Genomic DNA, 20,644 nt, shown 5'->3' with positions numbered 1-20,644 from the left:
TGCTCCTCAGCCAAACACAAACTGAATTTTCAGAGACACCCTGTGCTTAGCGCAAAGTTTTTCAGCTTAGTTTTTTCACAATTGCAAGACCTCGGCAGCACTGTGCAGCACTCATCTCTGTGGCAGGATGTGTAGGTAACATTAATTTATGCTTTCTCTTCAGCACAGGTATGCTGCTCACCAACGTTAAACACGTAGCTTGCCTGCCACTGACAGTGCACTTGCCACGCTCCACGGACTCCCGTTAGTCCCTGCAAGGACAGAAGAGCTTCACGGTGTGCTGAAATACCCAGATCCTGCACCTCTTTTGTAGGCAAAACTGAAGCTTGATTAAAAATGACAAGATGATACATTTGCAACTCAAGGTGAGATTCTGCTCATGCTGTTGGAGCACTGGTTAGCTTTTACTTTTACCTATGGATGTAGAAATGAAAAAGCCAAATGTCTGAAAGTCTCTTAAAAGGAATGGGGGGATTCTGGGAGGTGGTTGACAAACCAGGGATTTCACACTGTGGTGTCGAGGACTTCAGAGCAGTGCGTGGTCTGCGCACTCACACGCTCATCAGCTTGGGAGAGGGGAGCCCAGGAAGGACTCACCCTGGGAAGGAAATGAGAGCATCGCTGTTTCGCGCTCTCTCTCCCCTCTTTACTGCCATGTGCTTTGTTTTTCAGGCACTGCAGACTTCCACTTTTCTAGGTGTGATTTGGAATAAAGAGTTTGGACGAAGTAAAAAAGTAAAAAAGGTCTTTATTTTTCAATATACTCCACAAGATCTGAAGGGATTATGTGCTGCGGTAGAGTAGCTGTTCTATGTTTAAAGTGTTAAAACTGGCATCTGAAAATTCTTAAGCTAAGCTACAATGAATAGTATTAGGGCTGTAAGTTTAACACCAAAACCAGAGGGAAGATGAGTTCTTCATTAGCTCATTCAGGAACAAGAAGATTGTCTTTAAGACAACAGTTCCCAAAATTAGAGTGGATGAAGGCAGGAAAAAAATGGAAATACCACTGTCAACCTAAAGTGGGCCTGTAAGTGTGAGAGTCTGGAGAGCTACTGTTTAAAGCAGGAAAATACAAACGCCCGTACGGCTTCTGGTGGTGTCTTGTACTTGCATGAGTTCAGCCCCTCCAGAGATGAGGGGCTTCTCTATACAGCACTGCATTAGCATACTGAAAAACTTATCTCTTTGGTAATTAAGTTAAACTGATTTCAACTTTTCTGTGAGCTCTTTTCATTTTAACCCGGCTTATTAAATAGTTTTACATGTCTTTAAACTAGATTAGGCTAATTTTTTTAAGACCCATATAAATTAAACTAATGCAGCTTTTGCACATAAGCAAATCCAATGTCTAGAACTTTGTCTCCTGCTTATTCATATTCCATTTTAAACCATGCTATCCATTAACGTATTGAATTTACCAAATGGTAAATAATTTCAGAAGCTATAATATTTCTCAATGTATCGTTAAAAACATCTCTGACCTAAATAGTTTTTGTGCTGCATTTTATGGAACTTGCATTTATGGAACGTTTTTATAAAAACATCTCTGTTTCGTGGTTAATTTCTAGTTAACACTAGATCATCAAACCCCTTATTGTTTTGTACATCAAAAATACATGGTCCAACAAGTGAAAAAATACATAAAGTGCAATGCAGAGCAAATTAAAGCTCGGTAACTTTACACTGAGTGAAAGACGAAATGCTCTGGTCCTAAAAATAATAATTCAGAAAAAATGTTTTTTAAAAAAGAACTTAGATTTACTCTATATTCTCTAAAACAATACTTGATAGGAAACAAAGAAAGAACAATAGATGTGGGCAGACATTTCCCTTTTGTGAGTGAAGCGAGACAGAAAGATGCATGGATCTAAATACTGCAGTCTTATGCAAGCAGAGCGTATTGGAAGTCCCATATTCATAAAAACTGGGCAATTGGGCTTTTGTTTGCCTACAGCTGCTTAACTTGTGCTAAATTCACCCCCTTCTATGATGGAAATTCTTTTCTTATATGAAATAATACATGAGTAGTAGATGACAAGAAAACATAATTGCCTTTTTTTCCACAGAGTTCAAAAAAACGGAGTACAATAGATGCTGACAGTTATCTTCCTTCAGTTACCTTACAAGCCTTTACCTTTTCCCCGGCATCCCCATCGCTATTACACTGATGCTGTAATAAAAAGAGGCTGAAAATCTGCACTAGCAAAGCAGCTGAGGATCTTTCCTATTTGCTACCACGTCCGGGTAAGAACTATACCCTGGTTTTCTGTGGCCCAGAGATCTCATAGAGAGATCACATCTCCCCACCCCCCAATAAACCTTGCCTGGTGCGAGACTACCCTGAATAACATCAGACTGGCTCCAGGATGTCTCTAGGGTCAGGGCAGGAAGGTCCAGTACAGTTCCTTTTCATGTCCCTTAACTCCTCCAGTATCTGCTCAGCAAAACCATGGCACAGTTAAGATGTAGTCTTAAGACTCATTGCAGGTAGGATTACTGATCCAAATCCTCTTTTTTTCCCCTATAGACTCCATTTCATATCAAAATCACTGCTGTTTTAATGGTATTCTAGTAGTGCTAAGCAACCAGCCGTTAGTGGAGCCCTCTTGAGCTAGCTGCTGTAGGAGCATGTGCAACTCCAGGCCCTTACTGAGACTCCAGCCAAGACAAGGTGGGATAAAGGCAGTATTATCACGCCTGCCACATGAAGAGCAGAGGCACAAACCCAGCAAGCCATATACTGATTTAGCCTTTAGGCATTTTATATAGACCTACACTTTTAGGAGTGGTTCAAGCCAGCATAACCCGGGATATTCTCTCTAGAAACATCTCTGCCAGGGGGCAGGAACAGCGCTTTCAACAGCAGCACAAGCTTATACCAACTTAACCTGCTGTGGAACTCCAGCATTAGGTGAAATGTAGGTATCTAAATCTAAAATAATATTCCCAAAACTTCATTACTAAGATAATGTCTGCTTCCTTGCAAATGCAGGGGTGGCTGGTGCTGCCAGTGGGAAGTGATGCCCCCTTTATAGAAGTCTGCCAATAAAACACTTGCTTAGGAAGTGGAAGAGTTGGGAAAGATTGAGAAAGAGCCTTCTTCACCTGGGAGTCAAACTCACATTGGCCTGGTTTTAGGGCTCTTTGCTGGGTTCTAGCAAGTCTTGGGAAAAGGACTTAGTTAAGGTTACAGGGCTCCACGAGAGCCCAGACGGGAGCGTGTTCCCACCGGCCAGTCGCAGAGCTGCAGCGTGGCTCTGGAAGGAGGGAAACCACCACTTCTGATTTCTGCTCTGACAATACTGTAATTTATTTGGTAACCGCCTGTAACAAAGAAGTTTTCCAACAGCTTTATTTTAATCTCTGAAAGAAAGAATATTCTTCAAAAGAGCATTCTGTACTGTAGGTCACGGCTGAATGCAGATAAACACCTCCCTCAAGCTGGACACAACAAATGGAGCACTTGCTCCAGCTGACAGCACACAGGCTATGATGGTGACTCCCTTCACAACGGGTTGGCTCCCCTGGATCCCATTCTGAGAAACCTCCTCCTGTAGGATGGATTACAGCTTGAATACCATGTGCTTAACAGCTCTTAAATCTGTCATGAGGTGACACATCCAAAGTACTGCCACTTTGGTCACTAGAAACTGAGCCAACATCTCCCAACAGCCATGCAAATGTGCATAGGTACGTATCCATCCCTCCCGCAAAGCTTAACAGCCAAATTCGCTTCTCAAGCACTCAGAAAAAAAGATTCCCGATTTCACACTCCCAGTTACAATGGGAATAGTGACACAGAGGAAAACCCAACTGACTTCAATGCTACAGTTGTGTGAGCAGTCCTAATCAATGCACTTATTCACAGGAATAATTGCAGCTCTCCTGAGAAAACCTGTAATGCTTTGAGGGCTCAGCTAGTTACAATGCTATCTGCGTTTTGCTCTTAACTGTGTAACAAGATGTTTTATCAGGCTTGTAATTTAAAAAAAAAATAAATAACCAAACCAAAAAACTTTTGTAATTGACTGGTTAAAGACTAGTTTCCTCCTACTGGGATTCAATCCTGAGCAAATTTATTTCAGGTCTTACCTGACTGGCTCAAGCCTCCTTCAACTACTGTCTCTAAATTTGAGTTTGTCCTTTCGCCCTTTGCTAGAAGTCAGTCAAACAGGGAAACAACCAAACAGCCTTCTGTTCAACAGATTATTTCTGTCTTTCACTTAGTTCTGGACTCTGAGCATAAGACAAAAACAGTAAGAGAGGTGGGAAAATGATGTCTGTGTCATTAACAACAACAAAAAAGGTGTAAGATAGCAAGATACACCATATTTGGCAACCTGTATTCTATTGACCCCACAGTGCAGATGGAGAGAAGAAATAGGCGAGCAGAGCTTTTAGTCTGATTGCTCAAACCCTCTTCATAACTGAACAATGAACCCTCACGTAATCTTTTTCTATATAACGTTCTGCTTGCATGAACTCACCACATAAGTTGGAGCAGATCATGTTGTATAATCTCACTCAGACTGCACGGTATGATGGAGAAATCTCTCAATTTTAAAAGTTATTTTCAAAAGAATACAATTTCAAGCCAAGTATTGGTAATTTAGGAATGTCTTCACAATCAGAATACAAACAAATAAAACCCAATAATAAAATGCAAGAGACAAACACTGAAGCTGGCATTTTCATGATATCATGGGAAACTTCAGACTAAACTGTCTTTGTAACCAAGGGCAATGTATTTTTTTTTCTTTCAGTAATCCAGATTTTGCAGAGGTTTCTAAAGGTCCTTTTGGTTACTTCTGCCGTGTAAAACAACATACCACTATTCTATGTGATTTACAATTCCCCCTCTCCTTTTGGTTCTTAGGAAACCCCAAATCCTGTTTCATAATGTGTAATAAGATGGCTATAAAATGATACCAACATTATCATTTCAGAGAGGTAATAAGATCCCAGTGCTATAAAAGTCAATTTTAAAAGAGTGCACATTTTGCAGTGATGTACAAACACACACCACTTGTTTCCATAATTTAGCCCTTTGTAAATATTGCACCTTGTTAATAAGGCTACTGTCTATCTTCTTTTAACACTAAAAATTACACATAGACAACATCACTTGTGGCTTAAAAGCACGGTATTCCTAAAGTTTTTAAGTCAACTTATTTATTTCCTTGCATACTCAGAGCTCCTATGCCTCCAGTTGCCTGGAGGAGTGTTGAGCATACAGGGAATACAGATACAACTATGTAAATTTATATAAGGTGACCTGCTTGCCATGTTTGGTTTTTTTTTCCTGATGTGCTCAAATAAGCTCCTTTGAGCTTGATGGCAAATGGAGACCTTTTACAAACCTAAGCAATGCTGTCACATGCTGAAATGTACAGTTAAATTTGTCTTCTTTCTCACTTCCCCTTTGCAATGCAAAAAATAATTATAAAAGAAAAAATCTAAATTTGTCCGGTCTTCTAAATACAAGAAAAAATTGCATAAAATCAGAAAAAGATCGATTGTCTTACAAAGTGCATATTTCGAAGCTGTAAGAGTATCTGCTCTTGCCAAGACCTGATTTCAGAAGAGCATAAAAATGTGTGCCTAACTTCCAGAAACATGGATAGTCTCATCAACAAACTCCGCAAGTGAAGGTAAGCACATAGTTGGGTGCTGTGATGAATCTGAGCCTACACTTTGTTGTTGGAATGGCAGTACCTCTGCGCAGCCAGACTTGCTGATTACCCTCCTGCACCCCTTCCCTGAAAGATCTGTTGACATCACTGTAAGAATTAATTACTACAGTTAAATACTGATAGTAAAAATTCTGATGCCAGGTGCTATTTACATTTTTAGGCCCTAATATTGAAGATTCTGATTTTTATTCACGTCAGTATAAATATTTGGGAATTTGCAGAATGGAGTCCCTTAGACACAGGAAAAAGTTGATAAGAAAAATTATTACACACCAAAAAGAATTTCTTTGCATATAAATAAAGAAAAAATTGAGAATTTGCAGAGGTATTTCTTCAAAACCCTAGCTAACATCATTCAATAAAACCTTGGGTTTACTGAAGCTGATACCTTTGCACATATGAAAAAAAACCCGTGGTGGCACATTTTCTTCTAATTTCAAGTAGAATTAGCACTTTGCAAAGTGGAGTACTCAACACCTCCGTGATATCACGCTAACATATTATTTTTTCGCTTGCTGAAGTAATTTGGTAAGAAATAATCCAATTAGAGACAAACCATGCTTCGACCAAGCAACTATATAAACAAGAAGCCTTTATATTTACAGTAGATCCTGAAAAGATTTATACAAATGTATAGATTTAGATTATAATTAGGCTATGGTTCAAGCTCATTTTCTGTATTTTTAAACTTTTTTCTATTTGGAACTTCATAAGCTACAGCATTAAGTTAGACCATACTCACTAATTAGTGCTTCCTTCTAATTTTAATAATTCAAGTAGTGACATATTGCTTTTTAAATGTTGGCCAGAATAGGAAAAAAAAAAGAGCAATTTCTTAGCCATCTTCCATTCAAATAAACCTACATCCTGCCTTTACAGCCCTCTTATACTCCCTGAGGAAATCTGTATTAACGATCTTTTTTTTTTTTTCTGTCCTCCCAAGGCAGTTTTTTACAAACATTTTAGTAACTTTCGTTTATCTGACCATTACACTTCATATACTAATTGTTGCAGGGTATAACATACTAAGAACTCCAAAGTCAAACCTGGATTTTTTAAGAGGACTGGCAAATGGTAAACACTAACATTCAAACATTTTAAAAGGTTCGAGTCCATCTTTAGCATTGAATTACATCAAGAATTTGGATTTAATCTCGAAACCCTACCTTGTTAATAAAATATTGTGTATACGCCCACGTAATAGGAAAGCTGAGACAGCATTTCTACTGCTGAATTAATTTCCCTCCAGGGTATATTAGAGATCTCACATTCAGATTCAAACACGGAAGGAAAAAAATTATCGGTGTTAAGACGTGTTCAAGAAAAGCAGAACACTGGCTTGTTACTAAATTTATCCATTCCCTTACATTTCATCAGCTAAATAGCCAAAGGAATTCTTGCTGTGAGCATGAGCAAGCACAGGAGCAAACCAGATTTTATTTTGCCTGGTGCCGTCAGAAACAGACTGATTTCTGTTTTCAGGGTCTTTCTGGATTGCTATTAAAAATGGTCTGTGTGAAGCATGAAGAACATGGATTAGTGGTTTTCATATTGAGGAATAAACTCAAAAAGTTGCAAGTGGAAGATACACCCCTTGCATTGGGATAGAAGTGAGAGCATGGTCAATGCGAAAGCACTGCAGTCTAAGATGGAAAACACAGCTCAAGTGGGCACTGTAGGTGCCACATCAACTAGAGGTGTGCACTGCCTTTTTTGCAATCTTGAAGCTTTTCAGGCTCCACATAGATGCAAACAAGGGCAGCTTACGTCTAGCAGACACAGAATGTATTTAGACCATCAGCTTGATGAATTTCTGCTCATGACTTACTTTCTAGCTATTCTGCTAAAGGTGCCATAAACTCTCCTGAACTTATACCAGAACAAAATCTACGCTATGATGCTTTGCAACAGCTCACCAGAAAAATCCTGACAAATGCCGATTAAATCCCATGCTCCGCATGGTCTCCGTTCCAGTGCTACCATCTTACAGGAAGATTGAATATGTAAATGTAAGACCAAGATGAGACTTTACAAATGTTTCCTTATCAAAACATTCGTAAGAAAAGGCGCAGCACAACTTTCTTCAACAGATGACTGAAGTTTGAACCAAAAGAAACAGCCTCACTGGCAACCTCCGATGTCTCTGCACGTGGCTAGCAAGCTTCTGATTTCATGTCCTGTTTCTGAGATGGCATTTCAACATATTTACAGGCAGGGGAACAAAGAAAGCGCTTTGTACTGCCACACTTCCAGGGATTGTCCTGAATTCTCAGCAGGGCCACTCTAGCTGGTCCCAGACCATAGCAAGAAATAGAAAACCACACCAACTCACTGGATCAGAATGAATGAAAAAATGAAAGTCAGTGACAAGGACATCTGGGATATCACGTGAAGCTGGAATCCCTTCTTACATGCAGGTTCTACAAGAACTTCTGGCTAAAGCTTTGCCTCCTGTTGTGTCGCCTACTTAGTCGTTACCTTAAAAAGTGAAGGGGAGAAGGAATGAAGAAAGTGATTTCGGTGATAGTGAAAAGGTGCAAGGAATCTGTAGATCATTAGATAGCAAACGTTCACATCAGCCTAACAATTTGGAAAAAGAAATTCACTACATAGGCATTCTGCGTAGCGTATTCACACAAGCAGACCTGTAGGTCTGGCTTACATGACAACACATACCTGCTCGGCGACTACTGGTATTGGTTAAAAGTAAGTGTAAACCTGCAAATAGGAATGGACGAGTTTTTGCTCACTTTGCATCTTGTGTATCCTGTTACATACGTGCAAGGCACTAGAGAATCAGGCACATCGTTTTGGGTGGAAAGCATTGTACGACTAAGATGATCCGAGTTTGTTAACATCCAATAGCTTCATACAGGAGCAGTTGGAGCACAGCCACATTTTAAAAATCGCCATTAACATTTCCCACTTCTAAAATGATCTCCTTTTCCAGACCTTTTGGGGAATGGGGAAGTGGGAAATAGCTTTGTTATAGCAAGAAAACTCCCGAAGAAAAATATTTGGGATCTATACAGTTCATTTCCACTCTGATACTGATGCTGGCAATTTCTGTTACCAGCATCAATACTACTAAGTGGTTAAACCCAATAAATAGAACCTTCCAGTTTTATATCTCAAGGAGAAGTTCTGGCTCTTGACACAAACGAACCCACGTCCAAATCCCTGTAGCACACAGAGACCGCGTGATGTGTTCAGGCCATTCTTTCTGACTTCGCCGGGAAGTCAGAAACAACGACCTACCTCCCACAGAGAAACCGAAAACAGGGGAAATGGCCTGTACTGATGACGATAAGCGACCAAAGTTTTCAGGCTAGCTCTTCCTTGGGAAAACAAAGAAATCTGACTCTTTTGGAGAGGCTGGTGCAGAAGTGTGAGATGAATTGGATGTTAGGAGGACAGCGATGCAGCTTAAAGCAACACCGAAGCAAGAGACTGAAAACCAGAAGAGGTTATTCCAGATTACGCTCGGTACTGCCAGCACAGGAAAGGCTTTGCTGACGTTCCTGTTCTTGCTGGGTGTGTCAGGAGGGCGAAGGGAATCTTGGCGGGCGCTGAAGTGCTTGTGCTCGTGCGACACGAAGTAATCCAAGTTCAAAGCACGGAGCGACTGGTGAATGCTTCATGCGGGTCCAGAGGGCCGTGCCATCTCCCTATTGCTGGCCACGGCAACTCGAGGAGTGCCTACTTTCGAATCAAAATGCCACAGCCATAAGATGCAAAATTGATTTAATATAAACTGCTGATTAAAGGTTGTGTAAAAATACTGGTAATTTAGCTTTGTCCTGGCAGGATTTATCAAGCGTCTTCTGTCCTCTGTTTTGTTAACACCAACTTTCTATCCCGTTTTGATGATTCGTGGCTTTTGTGCCTATATGAAATCCATATCAAATTTGTACCAGAGGGCAATCTGGTCTGGCAACAAAACCATTCTTCCGTGCAGAAATTTATAAAGAATAATCTTATTACAATAATTCGTAAAGTGCCCTCAGGAAAGGTGCTCACAATGCCATGACATTATAGAAACAATATACAATCTGATACATTATTTTTTAAAAAAATCCTCTGAAGTCACAAAGGGAAAATATAAAAGGAAGGGAACAACAAATATGAAAGCAAATACTGTCAGTCTAACAATAGTCAAATTAATTACGGAACGCTTTATAATTAGTCTTGGAGTGCTTTTAAAAATCGGGGGGCAAATTGGCAGGAGTATCTTGGAAAAGTCCCAAATTTTCTACGTTCTACCAAAGTAAATACACCATCAGCAAGCTCAGTGTTTGAAGAGGAAATGAGTATGAATTACTATGAGGTATTTTACTAAGGAAACTGAAAAAAATACAATGTCCAAAGAAAACCCATGACCCACCTTTTACTAAGAGGAAAGACAATAAAACAGTGGCTATGTATATCCACTGACCTTTAGTGTCTTGTTTTATACTTATAAAGAAAACAATCTTTCTACTCCTCTCTCTGTTGATCCCAGATTTTATATATATTAAAACTATATATATAAAATACATATAGTTTTATAAATATTCATACACACATATGTATATATATTTCAGGGTCTTACTAGATTTCAGAGTCTATTTTTCTTTTTTCTTTTTTAAATGACTTCAGAACACAATTGGGCAAAAAAATCAAGTAATTGCATGCATGCAAGCGTATCTTGCCACTTGTGCATGTAAATTACACAATTTGTAAACAACTGCAGAAATAGCATGCTCAAATTAGGCATCTGATTGCCCAATTAACTCGTTCAAAGAAAATCAGATGATAACCTTCGGTAGCTCCTATTAGGAATTTTACTTCTCAGTACTATTTTACCAAATTCATAGTGTATATTCCAAACAACATTGTTAGTTTGTGCTTTTACATAGGCATAAGCAGCGATGCACGCTTAATAAAGCCATCAAGTGAACTTTGGACCAGATTTTAGAAAGCTGTTTGAACACTTACAGTCCCTTTATTTCACGGAGAATAAGCCAGCTTAGACAATAAAGAAAAAAAAAAAGAAGAAAAAGATCTGGTCTAATTTCAAATGGTATAAAAAAAAAAAAATCCAGGAATTTTGGGCCTCCCTGCCTTTATTAATAGGCAAAGTTTTGCTTCCGTCTTTAATTTTTTTATGGTGTCTTGCTTTCTTTAACAAGCAAGTATTGTTTAACCACATACATTCATATCCTAGTAAATCCTTACTTTATTTTTGCACTGAAAAAATCATTAATTAATGGCCATTCAATACAGGTTGAGACAGAACACCAGCTTGCCGCAATCCGGTGTATACTTTCTGACGGACAGAGAAACTAAAGTACCCAAATCTATCCAGGTACTACAAGTAGAGGAGAAACTTGGTAATTGGTGTATCAAAATAAGTGAAGAAATGGACTTTTACCATAAATACGTTGCTCCTTTGCTGTTGTACTTCTTTTTCTGAGATGATGTTGTGGAAAGGGGGTATTTGCTCTACCAATTTTTTGTGTCGAATAAATCTTAGCAACTTTAAGGGAGGGTGGGGGGAAGCTGAGCAACCCATTATCTTAACAATCTCTCAAATAAGAGAAAAGGAAGCAAAAGCAGAACTGCTGGGCTGGATCATGTCCCTGAATAGATTTTACATATCATCCTTGTGGCTGCATTTACCAGTTCTTTATAGGCCTCCTGCAGCAACAGACGGGCTGGTCCAACTGTTCCTCCCTTGGAAACAGGAGAGCAGTAAGAAAAGCTACTGGAGCCCCATTATATTCTTACAAGCTTCAATCAAGCATCACTGGATTTCTTCCCTCAACTTCTTGTTGTGACACTATCTGCTGGTGACTTTCCATTGCTGCTTTTCTTCCTCTAGAGGATCAAAATCCAATTTGGTACTTCAATTACTTTGTTCCACTCCACTGGTCTGTGCCCAGTTTAAAAATCTTCCAGGAGCACTACTGCTTGTCCTTCTTGCAAACTCAGACTTTGCTTTTCTCCTATAAACAAACAAAAGAAAATCCCAACTCCTCCCCACACCTCCTTTCCAAAAATATAATATAATCATGATCATTTGTATCAGGAGAATTACTTAGCGGTCTCCAGTCTTTTGTTGAGTAAACTGTAGCTTATATGACTCAGAAGTGTTTATTAGAAAGCTCTGAAAAAGAGATCTTCGTTTCAGGAAAAGAAAAATTGTTCAGTTTAGCAAATACAGACGTTCACAGCACAGAGACTGAAATGGTTAAAAATGATCCTAAGGAGCAAGGAGCTCACAGAGTTAGCAAAAAAATTAACTTTTTCCTTTCTTTTACAGAAAAACACTAATAGCTGCTCTGGTTTCCATACTTAGTAAGACAGAATTTTGTTGTATGTTCTTGGTTTTGCTTTTTTTTCTTTCTCTATTGCTCCACACAGGTTTTAATTAGTGCTTCTCCTTGGCTACAAGTGCTTCACTTTGAAATACAAAGCTCTTTTTTTTTTTTAAAAAAAAAAAAAACACCCCAAAAGAACAATCAAAAAAACCCCAAGACCACATCACTGGAGGGAAAATGGGAAGTGATACAGTGCAGCTGCAGCAATCTGGTTCTGCCGTTGTCCTCCCCCATCCCCAAATCCTCTGCATAATTTCAATCTTTAGTCGATGAACCTTTGGCAGGCCTTCTTCCATCGGCAGGCAGTACACCACATATCTCTGTTCTCCATCCCATAGACCTTCCGACACTTTTTCCCCTCCCCTCTAGGCTTCCTGTCAGAGAGAAAGGGAAGCTTGTTAACGAGATGCTTTCATAGCTTTGCTTTATCACCCTAAGATCAGGACAACAATTTCAAGCGAGTGCAGCAGGCAGAAACCCCCCAGCGTTTCAAAGGGATTTGGGTTGTTCTCCAGTCAAGCGGGAGCTGACGAAGCAGACAGACATACGGCCATGACTCCACAGCTCCGAGGGACGAGTCCTTCTCCTCGCCTGGCTTCTACAGCCTCTACAGCAGCTGCTGAGCCCGCTCCTCTGCTCCAGGGCTCATCCCAGGAACACACAGCCCTGACTTCAGCCAGCGACTAAACCCGCTCTAGATAAACGGTACTTCAGCCACGTTAAGTGCCAAGCCGCAATGGGCAGTCGTAGCTATTCTACAACGCAGGCCAGGTCACGGCAGGCAGAAGTCCTCTTTGCTTTACAGCTGCGGTACAAATATTTTGCATAGCTCTGACCGGCAGACCTTGACGACCAGCAGGGAGGAGCTACGCAGAAGAGGGGGAAAGCCACCAGCTCCGATGCTCGCCATGGTTTGCTCTGAGCTCACTGACTGAAAAACAACAAAGTGATTGAAAAGAAGTTTTAACCCTTTCCCTCATTTGCAGCACGTTCACGTGTGCTCCTTCTCTGTCGTCCCCAAAGTCAGCAAGGTGGGCAGTATCTGCTTTTAAAGCTACACCAATTGTCATGTTTTCCATCTTATAACCACACTCAAAAGTTCACAAGTTTAGAAAATGATCAAAGTAACTGTTAAAATGGAACTTTTTTTATTCAACACACAGCAAGCCAGCAAACCCCAGGAGCAACGCTACAAGTAACCCAACGCTCGCTACGGCAGTGCCATTTGTCCCAGTGTCTTTAAATCAAATAACTGTACAGACACAATTGTTTAATGTCTGTATTACATGCTGCATGGCACACATGGGAATTGCCTGGTGATTCCTCTTGCATACCTATGCCTGAACATTCATTAATGGGCACAATCCAGGAACTGGGAAGATCCTAAGTTTGATTTGTAGCATATGCAATGATCTGAGAGTCATAAAGAAAAATGAAAAGCATGAAATCTTCCTTTGGTCTCATCTTAGGGGACAGTCACCTTTAGGACTGTGGGAAATAAGACATTTCTTTACTGTAAGAAATTTAGCATCACAGTTTGATTTTTTTTAACATAACTTTTTGAACGCTTTTAAAGCAGACTACAGTCAAACATCAGTTAGCTTTAATGGAAGTGAATGTAGCTTACGTACAAGACAAGGTATAAAAAGCTTTGCTTTAATCTAATTTGTTGTAAGATGTGGTTTCTTATAATTCAATTGAAGCCAAATACCATACTGACTGAATGGTGATAAACACTCGAGACAGCCCAGCCTTTGAGGGGGAAAAAAGTAAAGCCACACAGTGAAGTTCAGGATGCTTCAGCTGGAGCAGCGAATCTGGGCAGCGCTGCTTTACAGGACAGTTTAGATCCACATCTGAACTCCAGACACGCCTGGCATAAGGCCTGCAGTTTTGCTTCACAGTCGGCCTTTCTCATTTTGCAACAACTCACTTTCCCCCTGAACTTTACCTTTGATGGTAATGAAAAGCAAAATAGGTGCAGAACAGCTTACTCTGAAGCGTTCTACTAAGAAACTGCCTGACAATTGCAATCACGGTCGGTGGTGCGGTTTTTCAGTTTCTTTGGCCACTAACGTCTTATTTACTAAATGCCCTCCAGGTTCTGAGGCTGCTGGTCTGCCAGCAGGAACTAATGGTCCCATACCTCAAGCCAAATGCTACTCTAGGCGGTGATGAAAGAACTGTGTGGGACTGTTTCTGCTCTCCACTCCCTGCAGGACGATTATGAGTTGGTGAGACCTGTCAATACAGACAAAAAGCTGCTTACGAAGAACATACACATATGAATGCAGTATAAACACTTTTCCCAGAAAATGCAATTCATGATGTATGGTGGCAAGGATACCCAGGAAAGCTTACTGTATAACATACAACACAAGTAAGTTGTAGGTCTATTTAGAAAGATGACCATTTAGCTTTAGGTACATTATATTAGTTTCATTATGTTTCCCTGTACTTTCAGTCATCCAAACAGAGCAAACCAGAATACAGATCAGCATCATTTCAGGTTTTGGGAAATAGAGAAAATGCATTCATTCTTATTTAAGAACTCTGAATAGCTCTTATGAAAACGTTCTCCAATCTAAAAAGAGAAAATAGCTGGAAAAATAAACTCCGTCCTGTGCTGAGATCAATACCAATAACCCCCTATGAAACATCGGGATTTCATGTGTTGCTCCTGTCTGCGACTTGGCACTTTTTGTGGAGAGACGGCTTTGGCGAAGGGGCTTTGCTGCAGGGCAGTTATGATGCGGCCCTCAAGGTTTTACTTGGAGTGCAAAGCAGCCCTTCTGATCAAGGCTGCTAACAAGATGTACTGGATTATTTATTTCCTTTATTCTGCACTGTAAACCTTCTCAGCAGGTGTCCTCTTTTGTGAATGTTCCTGAGTGAAGAGCGTAGTTTGGTCTTCCAAGACTTTCCAAATAAGCCTCCTATGTAAGCCTGGGGGCTGGCAACATTATTTGACTAATCACATGGCAAAAAGCTTGGCCTTAAATAATTCCTAAACTATTTACTGCTAGGGTCTTATTTTGCTCCTGAGTAAAGGCCACAACCACTTGACATCTAAAACACCAGAAAAAATTTACAACCGCTCATTTTTTGTTATGTACAGAATGTAGCAACCTTCATTTGGGCATCTGGTGCACGGAGTCACTGCCTCCTGCAGCCAGGAACTGCAGATACTGTCATTGTTCCCTGCATTGCTATGGCTTTTCACTCCCGCCCTTCTGAAGTCTCATAATATCTGGAAGCACGGGAACTGACCTGACTTGAAGAGAGTTACTGAATGTGCTTTGATTTTCGATATAAAGTCTATTTTATACAGCTACTCCACGGTAGCAAAAAAATAATACAGTGGAGTGCAGCTCACTCTTTTTACTTTTACTCTTGGCTGGTAACTACAGAAACTTCTGATTTAACTGCATGCGCAGCTCACTCTCTGAACAAGTTTAGACCATTACTGATATATGAAATGTATCTCCGAAATTTGAAAGAAATTTCCTCTCTCTCTGCCTGCTTACCATAAAGTCATGTTTTAGACATCCAGAGACTACCCTGGCTCCTTCTGTCCTATCACTCCACAGTACTGAGCGCGGCTTCTTTTCTACTACTTTTTTCCCTGTCTTTTATCAACCACTTCTCTTGTTTTACCTAAGAATGATTGAAACACTGAAGATAAAATGCAAAGCAATAACACTTTTCTAGCCTTTGGCATTTATCACACGCTGCACCGTTTTCCGGTCATACCAGCAACCAGAGATCTCCAGTCAATTCTGCTAGTGTTCTTAAACGTTTTAAAAAACAGAAAATTTTCATGTGTACCACTGCTAACTGATACTCAACGTATTCCTTAGTTATCATTGAACAGAAAATTACTTTGATCGCCTCTTATGTTACCAGCAATTATCCTGATTGCTTCCAAACATAGAATAGGCTTGACCAGTAACTGGCACGTGCAGACTGGGTCTCCCCCTCCCGTTCTCCAGAGAGGGTCTCTGAACCATGGTTTCCACAGACTGGCATACCAAGGCAGCTAAACTGCACTGAAGTGGAGCTTTAGTGTATTTTGATACGCTTTGCAGCAGGTCTAAACAATACCGGTGAGCTGTACTCCTTTGTAGGTGACACTAAGAGCGGATTAAGAGGAGGGCATGAGAAGGCAATCCTTGCCCTCGGAGGCTTTTCACATTTGAAGTGTTGTCTAACACAGAGAATTAACGTGAAACGAAACGATAGTGTTTGAAGGGAGGACCTGGAGTTTCCAGTTACATCTCCTGGGGGAAACTGTTGTGAAGATTTGTGATCTGTAAACATCAGATTATCAAACTTAAAAGATATTCTCGCCTGTTCAACCTTTTTGGCTCTTATGAGCAGGGAAGTAAAAATCAGTAACACACAGCAGACATCATGCTGGCATTCAAGAAAACTTTTATCCTACATTGCATAAAAATGGACTATATAGTCATTAAGTCCTCCAGTACCAAGGGATACAGACTCCACCATTGCTCATATCACTTGCATTACTTAATTTGTCCTCCTCATACATCCCCACGCTGTGCCTTATTTTTTCTCCCAGTTTCGTCTCAAGTGGTAGAGCAAACTTGAACTTGCCCTTTTCTGCTTCACTGTACCTAGCGATGGCTCATAGCTGTGCCAATGCTTAACCTTCTCTTGCACCTACAAAGTTATCTTGGGAAAACGGTAAGAAAAAGTGTATTTCCCATCTACCTTCGGAATCTAACTTATGCAGAGCACAAAGTATAAGGACTTTGGAGGTTCCCTTAATTCTCTTCCTTTATGACTACAAGGCTTCTAGATAAATGCCTGCAGTTAGATACTGCTGAGCCTAAAGCAGCCACATACTGAACCTTGACTGATCCAGCTGTACATACAGCTTGTTCTGAGGCGCTTAGGAACTTGCTGATAAGCACACTCATGTTCACAAAGACCATTTGGTGCTGCTCTGCTAAAGACTGCCCCAAACCAAGGACTTAGCACAAGTCATGATGGCTGTCTGAACACCCCAGTTGCTGGGACAGCAAGCAGGGAGTGCTCAGTGTCATCGAAATTCAACGTCCACAGGAATGAATGGGGAAACACCTAAGGCAGGTGTCAAAAAACCCACAAAAGATGACTATTTTGAAATTTCATCTCTCTCATGGACTTAACTGCTGACATACAGATCTAGAAAGGAGACTGTTCAAAACCAGGATTCTACAGCCCTCTAACAGGTTAAGGACAGGATGGCCCCATTCGCACACCACCAGTAACGTGAAGAAATGTGTAGACCTGCGCACTTTTGCAAATCTGTACCTAATCCTTTACTGCTCAGTGGCTTGTCCAGGCCCAAAAAGTATCCCAAAGCCATCTGAGAAAACAGCTTGAATAAATATTAAGGGTCAGGCAAAAAGTAATGGTTTGAACTTATTCTCTGAAGTTCCCTTTGGTGCTACAGATGTGCATCTAATCTCAGGGAACATGTACATATACAATTGCATGAGTTTATAGTATATCACATAGTCTGGGCTTAAATAAACCTCATAAGAGAAGGAGGAAGTCCCCTATGCTACAGCTTTCTGAAAGCAGTTACACTGCCCTGTTTTCGTAAGGCAACATCTAATTTTCTTTGAAACGGGAGAAATGAAACTTTCATTAAATATACAGTCATTTAACATCACTTTGCATTTGCACCCTCACTTATTGCACATAATTTTCCACTGCAGGCAAGTCCTTGTAATTCATAAATGATCTCACTGATGACAGAATTATCTAGTGTGTGCAAACTTAAAAGGCTTTTGTTCCTTTTTTTTTTTTTTCTGCTAAACAGTCTTATCAATATTGTTAGACAGAGACATAAAGGCAGTTCATATGGTTCCCTGAGCAGTTTATAATTCTGCCATCATCACTGCTTCCCCAGGTTTTTGTATTTGGATTATTTTTAAATTGTACTTAAATCATTGGCATCTCCATACAATTCTCAGAAAGTGATTTGGCATTTCTTAAATTCTTTTGAGAACTCTCAACTCTACAGCCACAGATCAACGTTGTTGCTTGAACAAGTAAACTCAACGCATACGTGTCTAATCCTGTCCTCTTAAGTGTCTGATTTACAATGTGGCTAATTGCATTTTTAGATTCCCAACACTCCTGGCACCAATTTCTGCTACTCCACAAAAAGAGCCAGTTTCGTAATTACTCTGTATCAACCCCATTGTTGGGAAATCAAATTCTCGAGGAACTTTATGGATATCATGCTCTGTCAAGGCACTCTTGTTCAAATTGCTGCCAGCATGATGTCTTTCACTGTTAGTTGTTCCTTGATGGAATTTAATAAATATTCATTGACAGAGTGCAGTGTAATTGATTCAGCCACTTTCATTTTTTATCAGCCCTGCAGGATGCCACAGCCTCGGCAGAAAATCTCCAAGATTTGCCAAAGGTTGACAGTAAGAAGCTTTGGAGATTCACTTGATGAAGAGAAGGGAGAGATGTCTAATGTTCACTGTCAGGAGAAAAAAAGCTATATGGTTCTTTGGATGAGCAATGTGCCTCATATAACACACTTAAAAAATTCATACATTTATAAAGTGTAATATTAAATGAAATGTTATATCAAAAAGGTTTATGATTGCAGAATACCAATTTATACTGAAAAATGCTTTTCAATAAAAATTACGATAGATTACATTAATATTTATTTCTAGTTATTATACAGAAGATTTTCCACTACTCATAAATAGTGATTTACATTTACTTTTACTATTCACGATGCTAGGCACTAGAAGCCTAATTCCTCTGAACTCTTCATAAAGGTTTTTAACTCCCCCTACAGTATCCACGCCTATACTGCGTTACATTTAGGACCACTGGAAGTCTATGTTTAAGCAAACATCCCACTTCTGCAGTCCTGTTCATGAAATGAGGCCTTGTACACTAGCTTTTTTGAGGAAACAGTCGGAGTTGACTTTAGATCTAATACATCTTCATTAAAATGACAAACTGCAATATACATTGATATCAAAATGCAATATGGATTAAGCATATTTTCTGTATAAAAGTACAGAATTTTCTGATTTCAATAGGGACTACACACATGTAGCCTACTAGAATCAGACTTTGCATTTCATCTTATTGTTTCTTTCGGTTGCATTTTAAATAAGCTTCATCTTCAGAGTTCATTTAGGTAACAGCCCTACTGCTTGAATCCAATTAGCCTGTTAGCATAACCATCACCTTGCTGATTTTCCATCTAGTTTTGTAAGAAATCTCTTAGTGGCACAAAAAGGAACATGTATTGACAGGCTCTGCACCTACCAGAATGCTCTTTTCTAAGTATACAGTATAAAAAGTATCTATTACAGATCCAATTCTCTGCTTGTAGACACTGATGCAAAAATAAGAAACTGTACTGAATTGAAGAGACTGGCAAAAGTGTTAAAATCAGCCATTCTGGCAAACTGAGGCATATTTCTTTCTTTTCAGTATCTGTTATGTCAGACTTCTACTGTGAGACACTGTGAAATAAAACAAAAATTTCTAAAAATGTCTCTCCTTTTTTTTTTTTTTTTTTTGGGTGTCATTCACTTACTGGAATGCCGGTGAAGGTAACTGGAGGCGACTGCCAAGAGATGCTAAAGCTACTACCATTGGGAGTGAATTTTGCCGACCCTGGAATGTTCACCGGAGGAGTGGCCTGTGTGAAAAGAAAATATTATTCCAGTAAGAAGAACCATTCCTCTTCCAAAGCATTTCAAGGGATCTTTCACTCCTTGAAACTGTAAATCTATGACGGACTTTCCGAGGTGGAAAAAACCTGCATGGTCACAAGCATTTTACTTTTATGAGAGGGATAATCATGGATAAGCCAGTAAAGAAGGGACATATTTATGTATCACTGTTCTTAAAACCTTGTTTAGAGAAAGATGATAGCTCTCAAAAATCCACACAAAACCTTAAAAGCTAGAGCTGATAAAAAAACCACACAAAATCAAACATTAAATACAAATAACTTTTAAAATGCCAGCTAGTACCCAAAAATATTACAAATGATCACATATTCCACAGTGAAAAACAAGGCACTATTTAATCTGATGGCAGCTGGTTTAAACAACTGAAGACCAGTTGGCCAGTCTTCTTGGACAACAAGGTTAATGATCAACACCATTGATCACTGGGTGGCCATTTCCCGTTTATCAGATAAATGTTGTTAAGAATCATCCCAATTAAAACAGCCTTTCCTATTAAAAACAAGAAGCTAAATATCATCCTTGGGATTCAAAAAACCCTGCTCCTAAAAGACTAAGCTAAAGCAAGTATTTGAAGGACCCTGGGCCCCTCGAACTCTTAGTTCTTCCCATCTGGACTGCAATACCTCCTGCTGCCCGGGGGTGCAATACCTGATAATCTGAGCTCAGACCATTGAGCATCATTCATCTTGTGCCTTCCCTCTGCTTTTCTCACCGGGATCTGAGCCCTCAGGAACTTTCCCCTGCCTGTTTTTGCATCCCATTTAATTTACAGAGTCAGGAAATTCATACCTTTGCGGTATCCCTGCCTAGCAGGACTGCAAGCAGCCACCAC

The 20,644-nt window shown here is 39.9% G+C and overlaps 1 protein-coding gene across 1 annotated transcript in view; it reads right to left on the bottom strand.

The window, feature by feature from the left end:
• Positions 1-12,046: 12,046 nt before the first annotated feature.
• The window catches only part of ZNF704 (zinc finger protein 704), an 88,259-nt gene continuing 79,661 nt past the window's right edge, over positions 12,047-20,644 (bottom strand). Inside the window, exons 7-9 of the mRNA XM_009891957.1 lie at positions 19,653-19,757; positions 14,205-14,299; positions 12,047-12,432 (exon numbers count right to left, since the gene is read on the bottom strand). Of these exons, the coding sequence (XP_009890259.1) occupies positions 12,321-12,432; positions 14,205-14,299; positions 19,653-19,757 (312 nt within the window). The 3' untranslated portion in view covers positions 12,047-12,320. The remainder of the gene's footprint in view (positions 12,433-14,204; positions 14,300-19,652; positions 19,758-20,644) is intronic.

This window comes from Charadrius vociferus, unplaced genomic scaffold, assembly GCF_000708025.1.
Source record: "Charadrius vociferus isolate BGI_N301 unplaced genomic scaffold, ASM70802v2 scaffold15, whole genome shotgun sequence".
In the NCBI taxonomy this organism is placed as follows: Eukaryota; Metazoa; Chordata; class Aves; order Charadriiformes; family Charadriidae; genus Charadrius; species Charadrius vociferus.
Note: the sequence above shows the minus strand (reverse complement) of the source record. Positions and strands in the feature narration are given on the sequence as shown.